The sequence below is a fragment of the Panthera pardus genome, unplaced genomic scaffold (assembly GCF_024362965.1).
Source record: "Panthera pardus isolate Hobbes unplaced genomic scaffold, ASM2436296v1 HiC_scaffold_17, whole genome shotgun sequence".
NCBI lineage: Eukaryota > Metazoa > Chordata > Mammalia > Carnivora > Felidae > Panthera > Panthera pardus.
Genome location: NW_026526732.1, coordinates 7576347 through 7597705, shown reverse-complemented (window position 1 = coordinate 7597705; position 21359 = coordinate 7576347). Strand labels below are relative to the sequence as shown.

Genomic DNA, 21359 nt, shown 5'->3' with positions numbered 1-21359 from the left:
GCGCAGCCACAGTGTCCTCGTAGAGGCGGGGAAGAAGCCACAAATGAGGGAGTTTCAGCAGCTGGCGTGACATTCCCACGCGATTCCTTGGCAAAGGCAGCAAATGACCGCGAGTCTGGCCCTGGGGGAGGGGCCGCGCCCCCATCCAGGGCGTCCAGCCCCACGTCATTCGTCTTAAGAGCCACTGAGCTTGGCTTCCCAGTTTGCACACGCAGCAGCTCCCGGCCGTGTGGACGCACGGGAAGCCTGCGCACGCGCGTCACGGAGCTGCGTCCACCGGGGAGCCGCCTCTCGCCCCCGCCCTGGCAGCGCTAGGCGTTAGGACCCGTTTTGTCGGAGGAAGAGCATTTACGGGGAGAACCGGGGCGGGGAACGCGAGCGGCCCTGCGGGGTCGCAGGTGGGGCGGTGCCCTCGCACCATCGCTGCCGCCCCGAACACCGTCCTCCGCAAGCCCCGCGCAAGACCCGCCCGCTGAAGGAGGGCGGACACCGGGTTCCCGGGGGAACCCGGCGCACGGTGACCCGGCGCACGGTGACCCGGGGGCTGATACCGCGGGCGCCCTGCCCGGAAGCTCCGGGAAGGGCGGGACGGTTCGCGGCCAGTGCGGACGCGGCCGGCAGCCCGGTGGTGCGGCCCCGACGCTCCTCCAGTGGCCGCGCTGGAAACCGGCTGCCCCCGGAGCATTTGTCCTCACCTGGGCCTAGCAAGTCGGTGAAGAGTCTGACCAGTGCCTCCGGGCAAGCTGGGTTGGTTAAACCGCGTTTTGAGCAGAGAACGGGTACCCTTTGGTCACTTTTGTCCATATTTAGGAGTAAGTGCTACACTCTCTGCAAAGCTGAATCCGTTTCGCATGGGGACCAGCCAGGCCGCTGTTCCATTCTACCGGCAGAGAAACCGGAAGCTGCCAGGGCCCCTTCCGGTGACGTCACATCATCTCTTTCTACGTCATGGCTGCATGATTAGCATTGGATTTTACTGCTAGGTCACTGTGTTTCAGATCCACTTTTACGGATATGTTGGGAAAATATTAATGTTTTTAATTTTTAAACACCAGTGGCTACTACTTTTACAAGGTTTTGCATGCACTCATTTAGAGAATACAGCAAGTCAAGAGATACTCCAGTACTACTGTGGGATCCTATGAAAAGGGTTGTGGTCTCTCTAAAAAAAAAAGCAAGATGATAGACTCACAGAGCGCATGAGTTCCTCCTCCACGGTTGCTCCTGGTCCTTTAGCAGGCCCAGAATCTGTCCACTGCCCCTGGCTGCAAGCTGCATTTTGGATGGCTGGGGATTTTGGTAAAGAAAGTCACTCTGTGGAGTTGGTTTCCTAGAAGAAGTGCATCAAACTCCCTGCCTCAAAGCTGCAGGAAGCCCTGGGTGTGGCTGTCCAGAGTGCAGGAAAACGGTGTTTTCGTCTGCTACGCTGGATCCCAGCGCGGGCTCTGGGCAGGGCTGACCCAAGCTACAGTCGGATGAAAATGTCAGGACGTGAAGCTCTTCATCCAGGGCACGCCACCAGGGAGCACTACAGGGGGCTTAAACCCCATGGGGTCTTAATTCGGGGACAAATCTACATCCTGGGAGCCAGAACGGCTCCTTGCTGAAGAGATTCTGGCATCTGTGAGACCTGCACACAGGTTAAGGGGCCCAGGGATGGGTCTTTCCAAGGTTCTGTGCTCGTCTCTGCCATTACAGCAGCAGGGTAGGAGGAAAACCAGATCCCCGTGCCTCCTGACAAAATGCTTCTTCGTGGGAGGGCAGACAGCCGAAGAGAGGACAGGCTCTGTCCCCAGCACCCCGCATTCTCTCGCTGCCTAAGGCAATTCTGAGAAGTTGTGCGACGAGTCCTTTCCCAGGAGAGCATTCTGCCTGCCCTCCTCCGACCTGGACCCACGGCACGGTGTGCGCAGCCTGCGTCTGTCTGCTTGTCAGATCCTGTGTTTGGTCCCAGAACCAATTCAGAAAAAAAATAAATGTCTCAGGGCCCCTTTTATGTTCTGAAGTGAAGGCAGGGTATATGTTATTAGAACTTAATCACCACTGTATTGAATGGGGGGGGTGACAGGAAAGTGACACGTTTTTGGACACCTCAGGGTGGTTTCTGAGCACTTTGGGAAGTCGCGAGGTGGAGGGCAGCTTTCTTATCTCTGATCCCTCTTTTGTTTAGTGCTTTAGGATTCTTACAGTGTGTTTACCCTTGAAACAGCCCAAGAGGTAGGTGTTATCACCTTCGTTTTACCAACGGGGAAGCTGGGACTTGTGGCAAAATGACTGGCCCGAGGTCTCGGAGCGAGTTAGCGGCAGAGTGCTGTGAGGGCGGACCACACAGCTCAGGGATGACGGACTCTGACCGCTTTACTCTGTCCCCTGCGGAGCACGGAGTCCCCAGCGGAGAGCGGCCCCCACATCCAGGTGCAGGTTGACACATGGGAACACGTATACAGACACGTAAGCCGCTCCAGGGGCCTGCGGGGGATCTGCCCACACCTCTCTATTCTTTTTGCTTTGTGGGAACCGTGCGTCTGAAGCCAGCACGTGGCCTTACGCAGGGTGAGCACACGCGTGGGGCACATCCACCCTGCTCTCAGGCCCGGGCCTCACCGGAACGCCCGTCCCACAGCCAGAGTTTGTTCCTCTTCTCCCTTCTGCAGCTTATGTCCACGATACGTTACTGTCCCTCGAGCAGAGAGAGCTTCTGTAGAGATGACGCCTTTCAGTACTATTTGCCCAGCTTCTTCTGGGAGCACAGAATAGACCTCTGTCCTGAGCAGCGTGTCGCTGAGCACAGAAAGGCTTCTCCCGCTTAACTCTTTGCGCTTGGAAATACCGTCGGTCCAAGTGCTGTCACGTCTTGACCCGAGAGGACACAGTGGCCGGTTCCTACGTGTTCTCCACCAGAAGCGTCACTGCCTCTCTTTCGTGTTTTGTGTTAGGCCTGTGGGGCCTGGCGGCGGCTTGCAGAAGCCCTGCGTGTGCCCGTCACTCCCAAGAACACCTTCCATGCCCAGGAGCAGCCCTCGTTTGTGGTGTGAGTCTGGGCTTCTGGGAGAGACGTGGAAGCCCAGGGGGTGCTTGTACCCCGTGTCTGCTCCAGCCTGACCCTGCTCAGAGGAGTCCCGTGGCCCCTGCATGGTGTTTGCACCAAAGGAGCCTGTCCTCGTTTGAGGGACCCAGTTTCTACCGGCTACTGAGGTGGGCAGCGGACGTAAAGTCATTTCTCAAATCACTGCAGACCGGAATGCCTACGATTTTTCCATTCGGTTTCCTCAGGGAACCGGCCACATCTTCAAGGCTTGGGCCAGGGAGACTCCGAAAACCAGACCTCACTGGGCCTCGCGCTGTGTCCGACAGCCGCGCTCAGCCCGCCCCCGGCACCGCCACACCCCTTGAGCACTCGATCCGGGCTCCTGCCCCTGCGCCTCCTGCCGGGAGGGCCCCTTCCGGCTGCCCCTGGCGTGCGGAGTCCCGCCTGTCCCTCCCGGCAGTGCTGCGGGGTCACTGCCACCTGGACACCAGGGCCACGGCAGAGAGCCGGATGGAAGCGTGCGGCGGCCTGTGTAAACACGTACCACAGAGAGCCAAACACTTTAATTGGTTTGTTTTTTTTGGAGGCATAATTTAGTCATCTTACCTAAAGCGCCTTTCACTCTCTCGCGATCCAGTACAGAAAACTCAGCACCAAAGAATGAAGGGGAACCCCTCTGTTCCCCATCCCTGCCCTCCCCCTGTGCCTCAGATCCCCCCCGAATGATCACAAAATAAGGCTTACACTCAACCGCACACCATTCTTACTCATATGTGTTCTTTCTCTTACACTCACACACACACACACACACACACGAAAAGAAAACCAAAACCCACTAAAGTGTGATGGGGGAAAAAAGATTTAAGAACATCTTCCTCCCCATCTGGCATCGAGACCAGACTCCCTGGCTTCCCAGCAGGGGCTCACCCCGCTTCGTCCCTGGGTCCCACTAAGGATGACAGCGTCCACCAGTCCCCAAGGTCCCCTCTGGGTGCTGATGTGTCCGGGGTCAGTCGTTCCGTTTCTGCTTGCTGTCGATGTTGCCGTAGGCAGAGCCCTTGTCGATTTCTGTCACCCCAATCATCCATCGGACTCCCATGGAGGCTGCGGAGATGGGAAGGCAGGGACTTAGGAGGAGCCTTTGAGGGAGATGCCGACGGGAAAGCCATCTGCAAGGCTGCAGCATGACCTGAGGGGCTAACCTGGGCCCGTTGCGTCCTCCTGCTGCACAGTTACCCTTGAGCACGAGCGTCAGGATAGACTGACACTAAAACAGAGCAAGGCTGTTCTGCTGGGGGGTTTTATGCTCCTTCGGCCCTTCGAATTGCGTGAGCCACGCTCCACTATACGCAGAGGCTTACGGAATTCCTCTGCTTCCCGTGGGGCCCCCGAGGCAGAGAGTATTCCCTCACGAATGCAGGGCAGGTGCTTACTAAGGCCCCTCAGCGAAGCCTGATAGCCCCCCCAGGAGCCTGGAGATTGCTAGGGCTCAAGTATCTGTTCGGTGCCCGGCACTGCTGTTGGTATAACTATAGAGCAGAGAACAAGGAAAGTCTGCAGAAAGCCTTTTCTCCAAGCGAGGTTTGGCCCAAACAGAGAATGGGAGGGACACTCGTGAGAACCCAGCTGAGCCACCAGGAAGCTGGCAAACAAGGCCAAGTTCAGATGCTGTAGTTAAAGCTACTCCCTCCGAGAGGGCAGACTCGGTGAGCTCGCTCAGGGCAGGGAGCTCGTCTTAATCACCCTGATGAGCCCAGCACCAAACACCCCAGGCCCGGCAGACTGTGTCGCACACGTTTCAGAATGGATAAATGGGTGACAGCTGAAATCTCCGTGACGCACGTGTTTAAAAACTCGAGCAGCGTGGCCAGTGAACCATCGGTCAGGCACCCGTGGAGCTGACTGGCGTGCCTGAGCACAGCCCGGCCTGATGGGGCCCGGGTATCCCACGGGCCAGTTACAAACCAGCCGGGCTTCAGCCTGGGCCAGTTCTAAGGAGGACCCGTCCCAGTGGCCGAACCACCGTGCGGTGGCTGCGATGAGAGCGTAGAGAGTAAAGAGGTGCATAAAACATCAGCCCCGTTGCCCAAAGGCCTTATAAGGGGAACAAGACACACGGCAATCCAAGACAGAGTGCAGGGAGGCTGGGGCTCGCAGCTGATGAGGCGTAGGGGCAGGGGGCACAGGGCAGTCTGCTCCTCCAGAGCTCCTGGGGACCCCATCTCCTGGGGGAGAGAGTTCAGCCCGTTTTGGCTGTCACCACACACCTTCATCACCAACGAGCCAGGTTCTCCCAAAGGCACGGGTCTCTGCCCCCTCCCTCCTCCCTCTGGAGACCCTGACCACAGGAGCTGCCTGTCACCCAGCCAGCAGGCGGCAGGGGGCCCTCTGGCCTGTGGGGGAGGGGGACTTAAATCATTGGAAACGGCGTTTCTCTTACACCCCCTTTTTTCTACAGAGAGCAGGTGTTATTTTAATTTGCAACATGAAAACAGACCTTTTAATTTTTAAAAAGACCAGAGTAAGGTCTGTTTGGGGAATAACAGCCAGTTTGGCCTGTTGTGAATAGTCTAGAATTGGTTGGTTTGACCCAAAAGGATGAGAGAGGTCTCGTGTGCTGTGACAAGTGCCGGGGGCCGCAATTTAGGAGGTGAAAACACGGAGCTAGGGGAAGTCCCATCTGTGTGAATTTACATACGCACGTGTGCGCGCATCTGGCGGAATGTGAGCCAAACTGCTAGCGATGATCACCTCCGGGAAGCAGGCTCACAGGGCGATTTTGTCCCGAGACGCTTTCAATTTGACACGCTTTTATACTGTGGGCGCCTGGCGCGTTCGTTCGGCACCTGCATGTTTCGCGGGAGTAACTGTGCCCGCCCCCGGATCGCGGCACACGCGTCTGCTCCGTCACAGGGAAGCAGGCTGCCCTCTGCCCGTGCTTTCCAGTCCCGAGAGAGGATGCCTTTCCTCCCAGACTCAGGGCGACCGGCCGCTTCGGGAGGCCTGGCTCCCGGGGGATCCTGCCACGTCTCCCTCTGGCCCCAGGGGCACCTGACTGCAGGGAACCTTGGTGCGAAGAAACCACAGCAGTTTGAAACTGCTGTCCGTGAAGCCAGTACGGCTCAATGAAAACGCTGTCACCAGACCCCTCTCCCGGGTGTCGGTGTGCGTGGCAACCAAGTTCAAGAAGCACGCGCACGTCCCCGAAGGGGCCTGGACCTGCTTCGAGCGGCCAAGAGCCTTTGTCGGTTTCTGTTGGGCCCCAGGAAAAGGGTTTTCCTGGGGAGAAGGCAGAAACGACTACAGTTGAGGGGCGCCTGGGTGGCGCAGTCGGTTAAGCGTCCGACTTCAGCCAGGTCACGATCTCGCGGTCTGTGAGTTCGAGCCCCGCGTCAGGCTCTGGGCTGATGGCTCGGAGCCTGGAGCCTGTTTCCGATTCTGTGTCTCCCTCTCTCTCTGCCCCTCCCCTGTTCATGCTCTGTCTCTCTCTGTCCCAAAAATAAATAAAAAACGTTGAAAAAAAAAAATTTAAAAAAAAAAAAAAAAAAAAAAAGAAACGACTACAGTTGAGCGGTGCTGTCCGTAGAGACCCCGTGACCGGATCTCCTGCCTCGCCGGGCCACGGGGAAAGATTCCTCCAGGCCTGGGGTCCCGGGTGTGTGTGGACACGGGCCCTGCGGTCCGCTCCTCCCTGTGCACCTGCAGCCTGCGCCCTCACTCCAGAGGCCGTGCGGCACCCGTGCGGCACCAGAGGTGACCCCCACTCCTGCCTCCACCTGTCTCCCCGTCAGACGCTCCTGGAGGTGGCGCAGGTGGGGTGGTCCCTACTTCCGGGCCTCTCATCTTTACTTACCCACAAAGAAGACGAGGACAAAGCTGGCCAGGGTCAGGGAAGACCCACTGCTGATCATGTTGGTGAGGAACCGGAAGAAAGGGTAGAGCAGCAGGGAGGCCCAGAACAGCCAGTTGATGAGCGTCCAGGGCCGCCGGGGGGGCACCATGGGGGTCTCTGGGAAGGTGCCCGTCCTGTAGTACTCCTCCTGGAAGGCATCCTGGGAACAGAGAGGCGACCCTGAAGCACTTCCCTCACGCGCGACCCCGGGCTGATGCGGGCCCTTCCCAAGGCCCCGCTTCTGGGGGCAGCTCATAGCCCCCCCCCCCCGACCCTCCCCCCCCCGCCTCTGGCCAGGTGACCGGCCTCTGAGGCCCAGACTCCCTGTCTGCAAGACGGGCAGTTCTGCCGCCCAGGATGGGCCAGTGGGGAGCGTACTGAGGCGACACGCTGACCCTGGCCCTTAGTGGACGCCCGTAGAACGGACCAGAACCCCGGGGCTCAGGAAGAGCCAGGAGCTCGCCCTCTTGCACCTGACCCACGACACCGCTGCACTGTCCTGATCGTCTGGCCCGGGCACCCCGGCCACATGACCACGAAGGGCTGTGGGGGCTGCTCGAGGGAGGCGAGGTGCTCATGGAGGAGGCCAGGCAGGGGAGGGCTCAGTGCCCAGCCCAGGCCGGCCTCCAGTGGCAATGCTCTCCGTGCCTCCTTCCTCAGGATCCAGCAACCGTGTGCAGTGGCTGTCAACACAGCCAGATGGCCAACAGCCTCCTGTCTTGACATTTCAGTAGATTCTCATCTGGTGCCTGACCAGAGACTAAATACAGGAGTTCCTCTCCCGCCCCTTCTCTGCGGGCTCCAACCCCGCCCACCATGGATGCCTGCACCTGCCGAGCCCTACACATGCCGCGTCCTTCCTGTATGTAGCCCTTGTGCGTAAGAGACGAACAGCAGTAACAAAATAGAGCAGTTCCAACAACGTTGTAACCAAGGCTCCGTGACTGTGGTCTCCCAGTGCCTTCACGCACGTACCCTCCCTTCTAGGGACGGTGTGAGATGATGAGATGCCCACGGGATGAGACGAAGGGAGGAACGGAGTGTGAGCCGCCGGCCTGCCACTGACCGGGTGCCGAGTCAGAGGAAGGATCGCCTGCTTCTGCACCGCCACCGATCGCGGGTCACAGACCGCGGGTGAGGGGACGGCTGGTGGTCCAGTGTGCGTGTGTGTGTCAGCGGGCCATCACGGGTCTCGGTGGGGGCACGGCGAAGCACAGGGAGCCCCGAAGCCGGCCCTGCGCAGCGAGCTCGCCCAGCTGCTCCCCGGAGCCCCCAGGTGGGAGTGAGTGACGCAGCGGGACCAGGAGGCGGCCCCGAGGAGTGTGCTGCCGGAGGGACGGGCACCAGGACACCGATCGGCACTTCCCGGCACCGTGTGAGGATGAGGGCTGGCAGCCGTGGGCAGTTTCCCCATTTCTGAATATCGGCAACAAATTAACATCTCCTAACAACACCCCGGGGGCTGACAACACGCATGCTGCCCCAAACCCATCTCTGGGTCCCGCGAGCCCCGTGTCTCAGCCCAGTAATGTCCCTGTTGTCTAAGGAGGCGAGGGTCCTGGAAAACAAGCCTCCATATGCCTGCGACTTACACCTTAGGTACCGAACTGTTCCCTTCAACGGCTTGAGATAGAAATCTCTAACATACATCCCACTTCTCTTTTTTCCCAGTCAGGAGGTACTGAGGAATATGCTTTTTGACCACTCAGGGTCATTATTAAAATGAGTCCGCAAACGGGCCTTTCTGGAAGGAGAGCCTCTGACCCCTTCCCTGGGGATTCAGGTGCTCTGCACCGAGGCCCCTTCCCAGGCCCGGTCCAAACTTTCCTCCTGCGTCTCTGCGCTTGGGCCAAATAATCAAATAATTTTAGGAGAACCGACCTGTGTGCTGAGTGCTCCCGACGCCCAAGTGACACAGAGCCTGTGGCCACAACAGACCACCTGATGGTGACATGTCCGATGCCCAGAGAGAGGGCACCTAACTCCGTCAAGGCCTCCCATGGTCCCTCCCTGCCATTAACTTGGCTGATGCTTCTCATCTCAGGTTGGGGCCACGGGAGCCCAATAACCAGATAAGGGGTTTGCTGCGGACTGATTGTGCCCCCCGCAGAATCTGCATATGGAAACCGGATCCCCAGGGCGGTGGTTTCAGGAGGCAGGGCCTTTCGTGAGGATGAAGCCCTCATGACTGGGGGCCCCCCCTTAGCACAGGGGCCCCAGAGAGCCCCTGCACTCCGTCCAGCACGTGAGGACACAACAGCCTGGGTGGGGGGAGGGCGGGGGGTGCTGGCCTGGCCTCCTGAACTACGAGAGGCAAAGGTATGCTGTGTACAAGCCACCTGGTCCCTGTCACTTTGTCATACAAGCCTGATTGGACAAAGACAGGAGGGGGTACCTTTGCGCCTTAAAAAAACCCCAAACAGCTTTATTGAGGTGTCATTTACATATCATAAAACTCCCTCATTTTAAAAAGTGGAGTTGTTGTTTTTTTTTTTTTTTTAATTCTTCTCTTTAATAGTCTTGATAACAACTTTTCTCTTGTGATATTTCTGCAGAGGGCCCGGTGCCACTTTCCCCATCTCTTGCCAGAAAGACACTGGCTAAGCCAACATTTATTTGTACCTCTAGCAAGAGGAAAAAGCCCTGCTTTTTCTAGGGGGTCAGAACTAATTCAACCCAGAGTTTTCTTTGTCTCTGTTTCGTTCAGAAAACTAAGACCCTTCACTGCCCCCACTGACATGGCTGCTGCAGTAACCCTTGCTGGCCTCCCCGGGGGCGTCACAGTGACTCTGTGACCCGGCAGGGTAGACCCGAAGCACGTCTGGGGCCAGACGTTAGCTCCAGCAGCATTTATGGCCTCTCTTGGTCACGTCCCTTCTTTTGCAATGAAGTCCGGCCCTATGGGGAGACGGCTTTGGTTCACGACGCTTCCAGTTTTTGTTTCCGTGTGTTAGGATCACGTGGCACAGGAGAGGCTGGAATTGGGAAATATGTTTAGTGAAAGGGGAGTTGATTTGTTTCCAGAAAGAGCCATCAGCCCAAAAGCGTAAAGGAGGAGGAGGCCCTCCTGACGCAGGGCAGAGCCCCTGAGCACACACGGTGTGCACACAACCAGAGCCCCGGGAGGCAGGCACCATAAGCCACGCCGGCCAGAAACAGCCCGGCTGGGGGTTTTCCCAACGTTCGGCTCAGCAAAACGAAACGTCTTCGATGGTGCTGGGGGAGGAAGGAGGGATGGAAGGGAAGAGGAGGAAAGAATGAGAGACAGAAAGTAAGCGCATCTGGGCAGGAGGGACATTTTCAGAGGATGCCTTCCCCGGCGTCAGCCTGACATGGGGACGGAACTCCGGCCTGGAGTATGCTGTGGGCAAAGGACGGTACCACGGGGCCAGGCCAGAGACCCTGCCGCCTTTCCAAGCAGCGATGCCCTCAGTGTAAGCGCAGAGGCCCTGGCCAGCTTGGAAAACCCTCAGTTCTTATGCGTGAAGAATTTCCCGCTGGCTTCTGCACCCCACACGGAGAAGCTGCCAACCGTGGCCCCTGTGGCCCCTGCACGCCCATGAGACGGCTCGAATGCCCCTTTCCTTCACCCACTTTTCATCTGGCACCATTAAGGACTAATTCTTCACCCCTGCAGCAGACTTCAGACTGCACGCCGGGGAACTGAGTACTTTAAGTCACAAATGAAAAGTTAGCAGGGTGCCTGGGTGGCTCAGTGGGTTGAGCGTCCGACTTCGGCTCAGGTCACGATCTCGCGGTTTTTGGGTTCGAGCCCCGTGTCAGGCTCTGTGCTGAGCGCTCAGAGCCTGGAACCTGCTTCAGATTCTGTGTCTCCCTCTCTCTCTGCGTAACACTGCCCCCCCCCCCCACCGCCACTCACACTCTGTCTCTCTCTCCTCCAAAACTAAATAAACATTAAAAAATTTTTTTAAAAAAAGAAATGAAAAGTTAGAATTTGTTTAAGCCACATGACAGAGGAACCATCATGGCTCTGGGGAAGGTGATTTGGGAGCTGCTGTTGTCCCCAAAGGGGTCACCTGAGGGCGTGCCTGGTTTCTCAAAGCCCACACCCTGCAGCCGGCAGCAGTCCTGAATGCTGACAAGTGATCACCATTGTGCATTTCCGAAATGCCAAATTTGTTCCACTTAAAGGATGGCCCGGGCTTCAGAGATGATGCTCTTCCTATTTTAGGGTGTTAAAATGGCAGTCGTAGCTAATGGGTTTCTATCTATCTATCTATCTATCTATCTATCATCTATCAATCCATCTATTTTGAGAGGGGAGGGGGAGACACAGAATCCCAAGCAGGCTCCGTCTGCACCATCGGCCCTGAGCCCGACGCGGGGCTCAAACCCACAAACCATGAGATTATGGCTTGAGCCAAAATCAAGAGTCGGACACTTAACCGACTAAGCCACCCAGGCGTCCCTAGTGGGTTTCCTTTTGTGTCTCTGCTGGAGCAGAAGAAAGTGTCAGCACATCCCTGTGTGGCTGCCACCACCCTGTCCCACACTGACAGCCACTTTACTTGTCTGTGACATCAGAAGCCTGAGAATTACTGCCTTAAAGTCCCAAGCTCAAAGTCAACAGAATCGTCTTTCAACACCATACATCTGAAAGATGACGATTAAAACAGAGCCCCACTCTGACAAGCGTGGTGGGGCACCGAGATTTCTGGTATGTAAAGAAAGCCCCAGACCCAGCTAGGCTCCTGAGGAAACAGGGCTGACAGAAATGAAAGGATGCCATCGTTCCCTGCCATCCGGTCACATCTCGTCTTGGAGGCACTGCTGACCCTTGCGGTTACTGCCCAGCGGTGTTCCCTCCAGGGAAAAGGCCCGCCTCAAAGGTCTGCTCACCGGCAGACACAGCCCTCCATAGAGAGGAAGAACTTGGCCTCGGGAACCCGGCTTTATTAGTGAGCTGCGAAGATGGACAAATGATGTCATTCCCTGGACCTTAATACCCTCATCACTAGCCTAAGAGCTTGGAGCCAGATGATCGTTTCAAGAATCCTCTCCAAACTGAACGCTATCATTTCTAATGCATACGTGGTTTAGGGAAAACCTTCCCGAGAGAGGTCGGCAAGAAGGAAAGGTGCCTCTCCACCAAACACCCAAGTGGCTCGGTTCACACGACGGCCGCCGCTCTCGCGCCCGAACACAGGAGACAAAGGGCCGAAGGAGAAAAACCTCCTTTGCTTTGGTGAGTTTTGGGTCCTGCGCTTGTTAGATTTGTGTGGTTCTTTACAAAGCGATTCATTTCTTAGGCTTTTGCTTAGCACGTTTTTCTTCTTACTAATAGCGACATTTTTTTATACTGCCTAAATGACTAAACCAGAAAACCGCACAAGGAAAATGCTGCCTCGTGCATGAAACCAGAGGAAAAGAGTTTGTATTGTTTGTGTGTTTCTGTCGGGCCTGGGCCCGTGGCAGCACGGAAGCGTGATAACTGGGAATCTTGCTAAAAAGCATCTGCAGTGCGTTTCCAAGGGCGGGTCTGCAGGCCGCGTGTCAGAGGCGGCCTTCTAGAAATACACGTTTCCAGGGCTCCTCAAACCCACTGCATAAATCTCTGAGGCTGAGGAAGATGCATGGCTCACACTCCGTGACAGGTGTTTACTGTTGACTATTCGTAAGAGGAAACTGGATGCCCATCCCTATTACTCGTCCAGAAAAGACACGAAGCAAGTTCCGTGAATGCGCTTTTAAAGGCACCATCGGAAAATCACTTCCTTGGGAACACAGGAGCGACTTCTTGCTAAGACAGTATGAGGATATTGATCCCCAAAATGGAGCCTCTACTTAATCTGATGGTAGTAACTGGGAAGGCTTTGGGGCCAAAGCACATTGGCAAAGGCAGGATTAAAATTCCTACCCCACTGTAGGGGACAGCCCATAGAGTTCTGGGCAATTATCTCTAGAGGGATGGGTCGGGGGGGGGAAGACAGCACATTAAAAAGGCAGGCAGTCTGTATTTATGGAGTTTGGCAACAGGAAATCAGTATCCTGCTTATTGAGCTCGATTCTAGGTAATAAGCTGGTTTGCCCTTAAAATGTACGATGAATCAGAAATAAGTCTTTATGGGCAGTGAGGCTTGGTCATAAGGACGCCTTCCTCATAGGTGGAAGCTAGCCTTTTCTCCTTCATAAGATCAGGCAGTTGGGACAATGATAGTTAGCCTGCCTCTGCCCTGAGCAGGTCTTTGAAGAGAGAAGCCAACGGAAGGTAAGGTCCTGCCCAGAGGAAGCAGAGACGGTGTGTGTGGTGGTGACGGGGACGCGGGGGGAGCTGAGGGGCTGGAACAGACAGGAGGCAGGGGGGCACTGCACCAGATCAGACCAGCAAAGTGGGTCCTTGCAATGCGGATGCTGGTGGTTTTGAGACCACACAGGCAGCCACGCTGCAGGTCTGGAAGCCATCGGGATCGTATGTGTTACTGAAAGAACATTCCACGCCCAAGTTCCAGACACGGGCTGTTGGGGCCGTCACTTCCTCTTCTGTCCACTACACCCATCATTCTTCCTGTGAAGCCCCTTTGACACATATTTTGCTATCTTCTTTTCCCCACTGTTGAACAGAGCGTCAGCCCCAGGGCGGCTGCTAACTAGGCAGTGGGGTCTCGCCACCGTCAGCTCCCAGAGGCCCCCACGGCGCGCCCACAGCCGCAACTCGAAACGGGGGTCGTTGGGGTCCCACAGAAGCACCCGCGGCACTGACCTTCTCCTGGTAGAGTTTGTGGAGCCAGGCTGAACACTCATCCTCGTCTTCTGGGACTTCTTCTAAAGGAATCCGCCTGCAAAGCAGAGAGCAGCTAGCAGCGGGGAGGCCGACGCCAGATGCCCCCACCACGGTTTCAGAGTAACAGTGCTCGACCTCTCTGGGCTTCTGTTTAGGTAATCTGATCATGTGGCTGTGAGGAGCGCAATTCAATTGATACAGGCCCAGTTGTAATCATAGTCCACGAAGGAGTGGCCAACGGCAGGTTCGGGGACTCAGACACCCGCCTCTCTCCGTCCTCCCTCCCTACCTCATGGAAAGGCTCCCAAGACCGGCTGTTTGCTTCTCCAAGAGAGGGCAGAACTGCCTCCGTTCCCACATGTTAGAATCCAATGTATATGCAGAGAATCTACGTGTAGGTGGTAATCTGCTAATACTTCTGCCAGCCAGGTAATGACTAAATACGGTGGTGAAGTGTCTCCCATCAAATGATTCCTTTGACCTCTTGGACAGGTTAGAGGTGGATCCTGATGTAAGGATTTCGACAAACAGAAGGACCTGTATGTTGGGCAACTCCTGTTCCCCGCAGGATGGGAGAGACAGGGGATCCTGGCCAGGCCCCGGGGCTCTTGGCTCACCAGAGGTGGAGGAGATCCCAGGGTGGCTCTGGGCTGGTGCTGGCATGGGCTGGGGGCTCAGCCACTTGCCAACAGCCCCACTGAGCAAGGGGGAGTCACTGGAACATGTCTCCTATTGTACATACATCTGTGTGTTCCCAGGTTGCTGGCTTTTGTGATGCCCAGCCGTATTCATTCACACCTGATTTTATCCACGTAAAATTCTACATCCCTCATGACTGCCATGGGTGGACTGGGTCCTCTCTCCGGCTTTGGACTATCTTCGCACGAAGATACATCTTTAGAACTTATCCGTCACACTATAGCCCGTTACGAGAACGTGCGATTTCGTCTTGTAACAGAGGCAGTATTGTTCAGGGTGAGAAATCACCCGGTAGGCCCCTACAAATACTCCCACCAATACCCTACTCCTGCGCTCTTACTGGCTCATCCTGGTTTGGAAACCGGATCTCTCAATGTGTTTCTTGAAAAAGGTTAGAAAGCCTACATGCTATTTATTCCAACAGTAGGAGTTTAAGGCAATTTTGCTCTTTTCAGTAACTTATTTGACATTCTCCACCTTGCTTTTTGAACACTTTGTATTGCGGTAAAACACAAGAAAGCCTCTCTCATTTTGAAAGGGCCCCTGCACCACGAGGAGTGGCACGGTCTTCGTCGGAAGCCGTGAGGGTGTACCAACTTCCGTGGGCCTGCTGGGTATCGCATTTACAACCGTCATCCCTACATGTGCTCCAGAGAGGTGCAGTTACCCGAGAGGTGGCCTAGTAGAGGTGCAATAATCTTGCATAGTGGGCGAAGTTTCCCCAAAGAGCAGGGGCCCAGCTGGCCACTGAGTGGCGCTTCTGCTAGGTGATAGAGTTCAGGGGACAAAGCCTCCTTTACTTCTGGAAGGAGGCCTCCCTTGGGAAGGTTGCGTTTCCTACCCTCGTCTGCCTTAAACTGAGTGATAAGCCAGACTGTTGGCTGTGGCCTTAGAAAACAGTAGTACGATGCTCCCTCCTCTTTGTAAGGGGGAGCCGAAGTCATTTCCGGCTAGAAAGCTATTTAATCCAGGCTGTCAGTCCTGGAAGGTTTGAGCTTTTTCTTGAAGCCCCGTGGTGACGATCAGCCACCGAATTTGCATCCTGTGTTGACTTTAGCATCTGTAAGGTCTTTAAAAACATAATCAGAATGCTATAGAACACTTGGCTAGCTTTCCAGCAGTGGGCATGTCTGAGCACCTTGGTTCGCCTTCTGGGCAGACCACCTACTGCACAAGAAACCAGCGCGATCCCTCAACCTGGTCACATGGGGTTTCATGTGTGTGCACCGTTGTGTTTTACCATCTGCAGTGTCTTTCAACGGTTTCCCATTAATCTCGACATTGCAAACGACCAGGGTGAGATCCATTCTGTCAGTTGATAAATGGGCAAAGAGAACTAGCTTGTCTAAAATCTCGTGAAGTGTTTTCAATAAAATCGTAATAGCTTGGACTGTAACACATAAGGAAGATACTGCTAAAATGGTCTCCATTTGTTTCTAAACCTCCCTATAAATTACACACCCTCTTATCTGCGGACATCTGTGTGCAGCAGACACATCCTCCAGGAAAAGGGGTCAATGAAATAATCTCTTCACACTCAATCTCAAAATGACTATAAAATGACTAGGCTTCCGTCTGGCTAGCCTGAGCTCTACGATGAGTATGAACTGGTCAGAGAGAATCAGAAAGTAGCTGAGAAGAAACGAGGCCTCCCCTGATTATTCCCATGAGTGGCCTGTGTCTTGAGTTTCTAATACTAACACGGGTAGTGAATGGGTCCGTTTCAGTACAGATTACAGACAAGAAAATATTAAACAGATTTCCCCGGAAAGAGGTTGGCCGGCCATTTGGGATTTATTTACTTCGATGGGCGCTCTCTTTTTTGGGAAGAAAATGGAACCCACTTACCTGACGTATAAATCTGCATGATATTTCTTCCCGTTTAGGACCCCCAACAGTGTTGGATTTTCATTATTTCTGAAATTGAGTGTACAGTCATATACAGCTGAAACTATAAAAAAATAAAACAAATACAAAGCAGTATATAGCGTGTGAACCCATAGATACACACATTGGAAAACAATACTGAAATCTGCTAACTGGGTATCTCAGGATGGTGGGATTACTGGGTTCCTCTTCATGCTTTTCTATATCATCCAAATGCCTTCACTGAACACACATCACTTTCTGTAATCAGACAGCACACTAACTTAGTAGCTGAGAACAGAGTTATTACTGAGGTCAGATCAGTTTAAAGCAATACTGCGATGTCCCTTCTAGACGTACTACAACAAGGACCCATATTTCGACAAATACCAATAATAAGGTCAACGAATCTAACGCAGGCTAAGGACATGTCTTAAGTTGATGGCAGTGTAACCATTTTACCAGCGTTTCTCCCTCTAGAAAAATAAGATAGCTACAAAACTAGAAGTGGATGTGGGGAACCTCTTAAGGAATTGAACTAGAGTCGGCTGAAACATGACAGAGAAACAAAGAAGAACGTGTGGTTTCAATGCGTCTCCCAGGCGGTGAGTTAACCCCGCAGCTTGCTGTCAGAATTCACTGTTGCAGCTTACTGGGGGGAGGCGGGGAGGGATGCAGAATGCCCGAGGGAACAGCGAGGGAATAGCCGTGGAGAGGGAAATACGGAGGGGAGACAGATGCCATTCCTGTGGCGTCAGGACGACAGGAGGGGGCAGCAGAAGGAACAGGAGTTGTGGAGTCAGGCTGGTGCCTGCGGGATCTTTTCTCGGACAGGCCGCCCAGCCTCCCGGAGCCTAGCTCCCCTGGACCCACGATGCCCTCCTCCCACGCCTGCTGAGCTGGCGAAAGTCACCACTGTCCGCAGGGCTTGGCACACTGTGCCGGGGAGACTGTGCGCCTGATACGGTACCGAGATCCTGGCACGGGTACGGCTACTCTTCATAAAGTGGGCAGGAGGATGACGGGATGTCTTGGTTCTAGTTGGGAATATGAAGAACCAGCATTCAAAACCCGGTCAGAAAAGCACTGTCCATTAGCTTCGACCTGCTGCCTGCCCGCCAGCGGGGTCTGCGTGGGGCGCTGTGGCAGCTGGAGGTGGTCTTTGCTGAGGAGAGAGGGGCTCTGGGGCTGGCTCGCAGGAGTGCCCAGGGGGTGGCCCCCCACCCCCCAGCAACCCAGACCTCTGCCCCCAGACCTCTGCCCCATCCTGTCATTCCGGTGGGGAAAGGTGTGGCTCTCCAGGGGCGAGTGAGGCTGGTGGAGGCATTATGGTAACAGGCATTCGGGCTGCACCGGGTGTGGCTGTGGGGTCACCGGGTCTGGGAGCAAGAAGGGCGCGTGTGGCTCATGGAGTTCAGCGGGCTTCAGCCTCCTTCCTTCAGACTGGCTCCTACACACAAGTGGGGTGGCTTTGGTTAATTAAGGACAGGGGAGCGCCAGGGGGTCCCCAGAGGACAGCCTAAAAACTAATGACTTGCACAGTTCTCTTCGTTTCCAGAGGAGTAACCCCAAGAGAAGCGTCTTGAAGGGACACAACGGCCCAGCAGGAAACCCATCTGCCTGCAAAGCCCTTGAGCCCCAGCCTCTGTGGACTAGTGGAGCCATTTGGAATAAGTTCCTTAAATTCTCTGTAAGCCCCAACTTCCCCACCTGGAAACTGGAAGTAAACAAAGGGTTGCGTCGCTGGATCTGGCAAGCACACTCTGGCCGCGCCACGCGTGACGAGCCTGCGCACAGGACAGATGACAAGTGCCCTGCGCGCGCTGGCGCTCATTCCGGGGTGGGGGGAGGGGCGGGGCGGTGGGCGCACGGATGCCGCGGCCTGCAGGCCAAGCTCAGCCAGGGGGTCCGTCTGGGCGCGGCGCCGGAACCCCGCGGGGAACACCCGACCCCGAAGCTGGGCGCCCCCACCAGGGGGCGAAGGTGAGGCGAGCAGGGTGAGCGCTGAGTAAACGTTCAGTGCGCGCCAGGCCCGGGGCCGAGTCCTCTACCCGTTTTCTCACTTAACCCTCGCGACTCCAAGAAGCTTTGCGAGGTGATGCGCCCGGGGCCCCACGGCGCGCGCGAAAGCCCTCCCCAACCCCGCCGCCCCGGCACTCAGGGCTGGGTCTCAGGTCTGCCCCCGACTCCCCGGGGCGATGCAGGACGCGAGCAGCTGGTGTCTTGGGAGGCCGAGGGAGGGACCAGCAACCGGGCGGGCGACCTCGGCCCCGGGGGCAGCGGGGAGCTCAGTGACGGGGTCTAGCCTCCGGGCAGCTCTGCAGGCGGACCGGGGGGGCCCTCGGTGCGCGGCCTGGGATCTGCGAGCGGCTGCCCGGGCTCTCCTTTCTCCCCCCTCCCCGCGAGCCAGCCCGGACTGACGCGCTGGTGTCTGGGCGGGAGGAAACCCCGGGTCAGCCTTGCGACCGCGAGGGGACCAGGGGGTGGGGCCGGGCCTGAAGCAAGGGAGGGGGCGGCCGCGGGGCGGGGCCGGGGGCGGGGCCGAGGGCCCGGGAGGCTCAGCTCCCCTGCGGCGGCGGCCGCGGGGCGGGGCGGGGGTAGGGCCCCCCCCACCCGAGGACTGGCTGCCCCGCAGGTTGGGGCCCGGCTCGGGCGGGTCCGCAGGGGGCCTGGGCGGGTTTACGCGCGACCCCGGGCGCGGGCAGCGCCGCAGGAGACCCCTCGCCGGACACTCAGATCCCTGTGCTCCCAAGAGGGAGACGAGACCTGGGGGCCTAAACAAAGAAGACCGTGTGCGGACAGAAGCTGTTGGACCGGCTGCCGGACTCCGGCCCGGGCGGCGCCTGGCCCCGGGGGACGTGGGCCACGAGGGTCACCAGCCTCGCTCAGGGCAGACGAGGAAGGGGGTGAACCTCTGGGAGGGGGCTGGCTGCCCGGGGATTTAAGATGAGACGGAGTCATGACCGGACGCTGGAAAACAAATGCTCCCAACTCGGGGTCAGCGGGGACAGATGGCAAGGTCACAGGGTTCATCAGCTGGAGGCAGCTGGTGCCACCAGATGGGCAAGAAATGCCACACAAAGCGAAACGACAACAAAAACCTGGGCTAAGCAGGCGTGGGGCCTGGCTGACCCCAGGTGAGGACCCGGGAATCCACAAGGTCAGCACAGCCCTGCAGTCCCGGTGCTGAGCAGGAGGGGGCGGTGTTTGCGCAGAGTTCGTGCGCGTGTGCGTGCCTGGGTGTGTGCGTGTGTGCGTGTGAGCGTGTGTGCGTGTGTGTGTGGCAGAGAGAGACAGACAGAGAGAGAGAGAAAGAGAGGGAGGGGGGGGGGGAGAGAGCGAGCATTGGCCTGGATCCTGGCAAGCCATCCTTTGTCCCCCGTTTGCCCTCCCAGCGACCGGCCGCCATCAGCTGGGGCGCGCTGCCAGGGGACAGCCATTCAGATCGGGTGCTGGGGCTCGGTCTCCTTGCTGCAGGGGATTCTGGGATCTTCCTTACCTACATTTCTCAAACTCCTCACGGTGACGGCGAAGCCTTTGGTGCGTGGCAGCAGGTGGTACTTGAGGCTGGGCAGCCCCTTGGCTCGGGCCACCTGCATGCTGATCTGGTGCTTCTTCTCCGTGAAGCGAGTGCCCTCGCAGTGAATCAGGAACTGGAAAGGACAGGGCGACGGTCACACACAGCTGCCGGTCTCACACACAGGGCCCCCGGTCATGCTCATTCTCAGAGTCACGTGCTGCCCCCGGTCACACGCCTCGGTCACACACGGTCCCCCAGGAGCCCTAGGGAACGGCCCGAGTGGGGACAGCCCGGCGGCTGCGTGGCCCCCGGCCTCAGGTGGGGCGCAGAGGTGGCCTTCCTGTCTCTGAGCTTTGGAGACCAACGTTTACCCTGAGGATAGTAGAGGAGTGAATGTGTGAGTGTGTGACAAGAGTGTCCCGAGTGTGTGTGACAAGAGTGTCCTGAGGATTTATTTCTGCACCAGTCAGTTCAGAGGGAAGGACAAGTGTGCGACCGTGGGGAGGCTAGCGGGGCAGTTGGCAGGAGCGAGGCGTGTCGGGCCCTCAGAGCACCGGGGGGCGTGGCACCGGGGGGGCGTGGCCCCGCGGGGTCGGGGGGTGGGGGGTGGGGGGTCTCACGTACAAAGTACTTCTCGGGGTAATCCCGGAGGTGCAGCAGGCTCTGCGAGACGGTCTTGCGGTCTTGCTCCCACTTGCGTGTGCAGAAGACCATCTCGGTGAAGTACCACATCCAGCCGATGATCGGGACGTAGGCCAGCTCCTTCTTGGCCAGGACTTTGGAGCCCTGGAACAGAGGAGGGGGCCCAGGAGTCCGCGAGGGGGATTTGCGGGGCCTCTCCCACGGCTGTTGGAGACGCTACCAGAAAAAGGGGAGAGGACGCGCTCTCCGAAGGCCTAAGGGGACGGTCCCACAGCACAACGAAAACGAAGCCGGAGCCTCCGCACCGGTTAACTCGAGGCCAAGTTTGTGCTAAGTCTGCGGGGCGGGGAGGAGCGGGGGGTTCTTAGCAGGGGTGCGCAGGCATCTGGGCAGCGTCTGGAACAGCGAGGGACATTGAAGGGTCATCGATGCTCAGCTCATTTTCCAAGCTGGCCATGCAGTTGTAACACCAAACCCTTTCTGTAGGTCTCACTCAGTCCTCAGGCAAACTTGGCTGTGCGGGCAGGGCAGGCATGATCTCCTTTCGCAGACTAGGAAATGGGGTGGGGGTGGGGGCGGTTCTCTGCATCGTAGAGCTGCAAAATGGGGGAGCCTGGAGTTGAGCGTAGCTCACCAGATCGTGTTGGGGGCTCCCCACCCATCCCCTCGCTGGCTCATCTCTAAGGCTGGCAGTGGGGTCGGGACATCCGCCCGAGGCTGGCTCAAGACGCAAGGGCTTGGCCCACCAACCGGCGGGCCCCTGAGGCCGCTCAGCCAAGGCCCCTAACCAGCTATGCTAGTCTACGCGGCCTGTGCTGGCCTGGGGAAGACCAGGGGTCCAGGCGGATGAGGGGAGACCCAAAACTGCCTTACATCTAGTGGGTTGGGTTCTATATTTTTCACCCTTAATTTTGGAATTGGCCAAGATACTCTTCGAGATAGCCGTCATTGATGAACGGCATGGGAGACC

At 57.0% G+C, this 21359-nt stretch overlaps 1 protein-coding gene across 5 annotated transcripts in view; it reads right to left on the bottom strand.

Annotated features, from left to right (window-relative positions):
• Nucleotides 1-3871: 3871 nt before the first annotated feature.
• The window catches only part of AGPAT4 (1-acylglycerol-3-phosphate O-acyltransferase 4), a 126729-nt gene continuing 109241 nt past the window's right edge, over nt 3872-21359 (bottom strand). For 3 of the 5 annotated variants that reach the window (XM_019412732.2, XM_019412729.2, XM_019412733.2), the window contains exons 4-9: nt 20372-20533; nt 19727-19880; nt 16210-16312; nt 13642-13717; nt 6882-7080; nt 3872-4132 (exon numbers count right to left, since the gene is read on the bottom strand). In XM_019412732.2, coding sequence (XP_019268277.1) covers nt 4038-4132; nt 6882-7080; nt 13642-13717; nt 16210-16312; nt 19727-19880; nt 20372-20533 — 789 coding nt within the window. In that variant the 3' untranslated portion in view covers nt 3872-4037. The remainder of the gene's footprint in view (nt 4133-6881; nt 7081-13641; nt 13718-16209; nt 16313-19726; nt 19881-20371; nt 20534-21359) is intronic. The other 2 variants (XM_019412731.2, XM_019412730.2) reach the window with 2 other exon arrangements.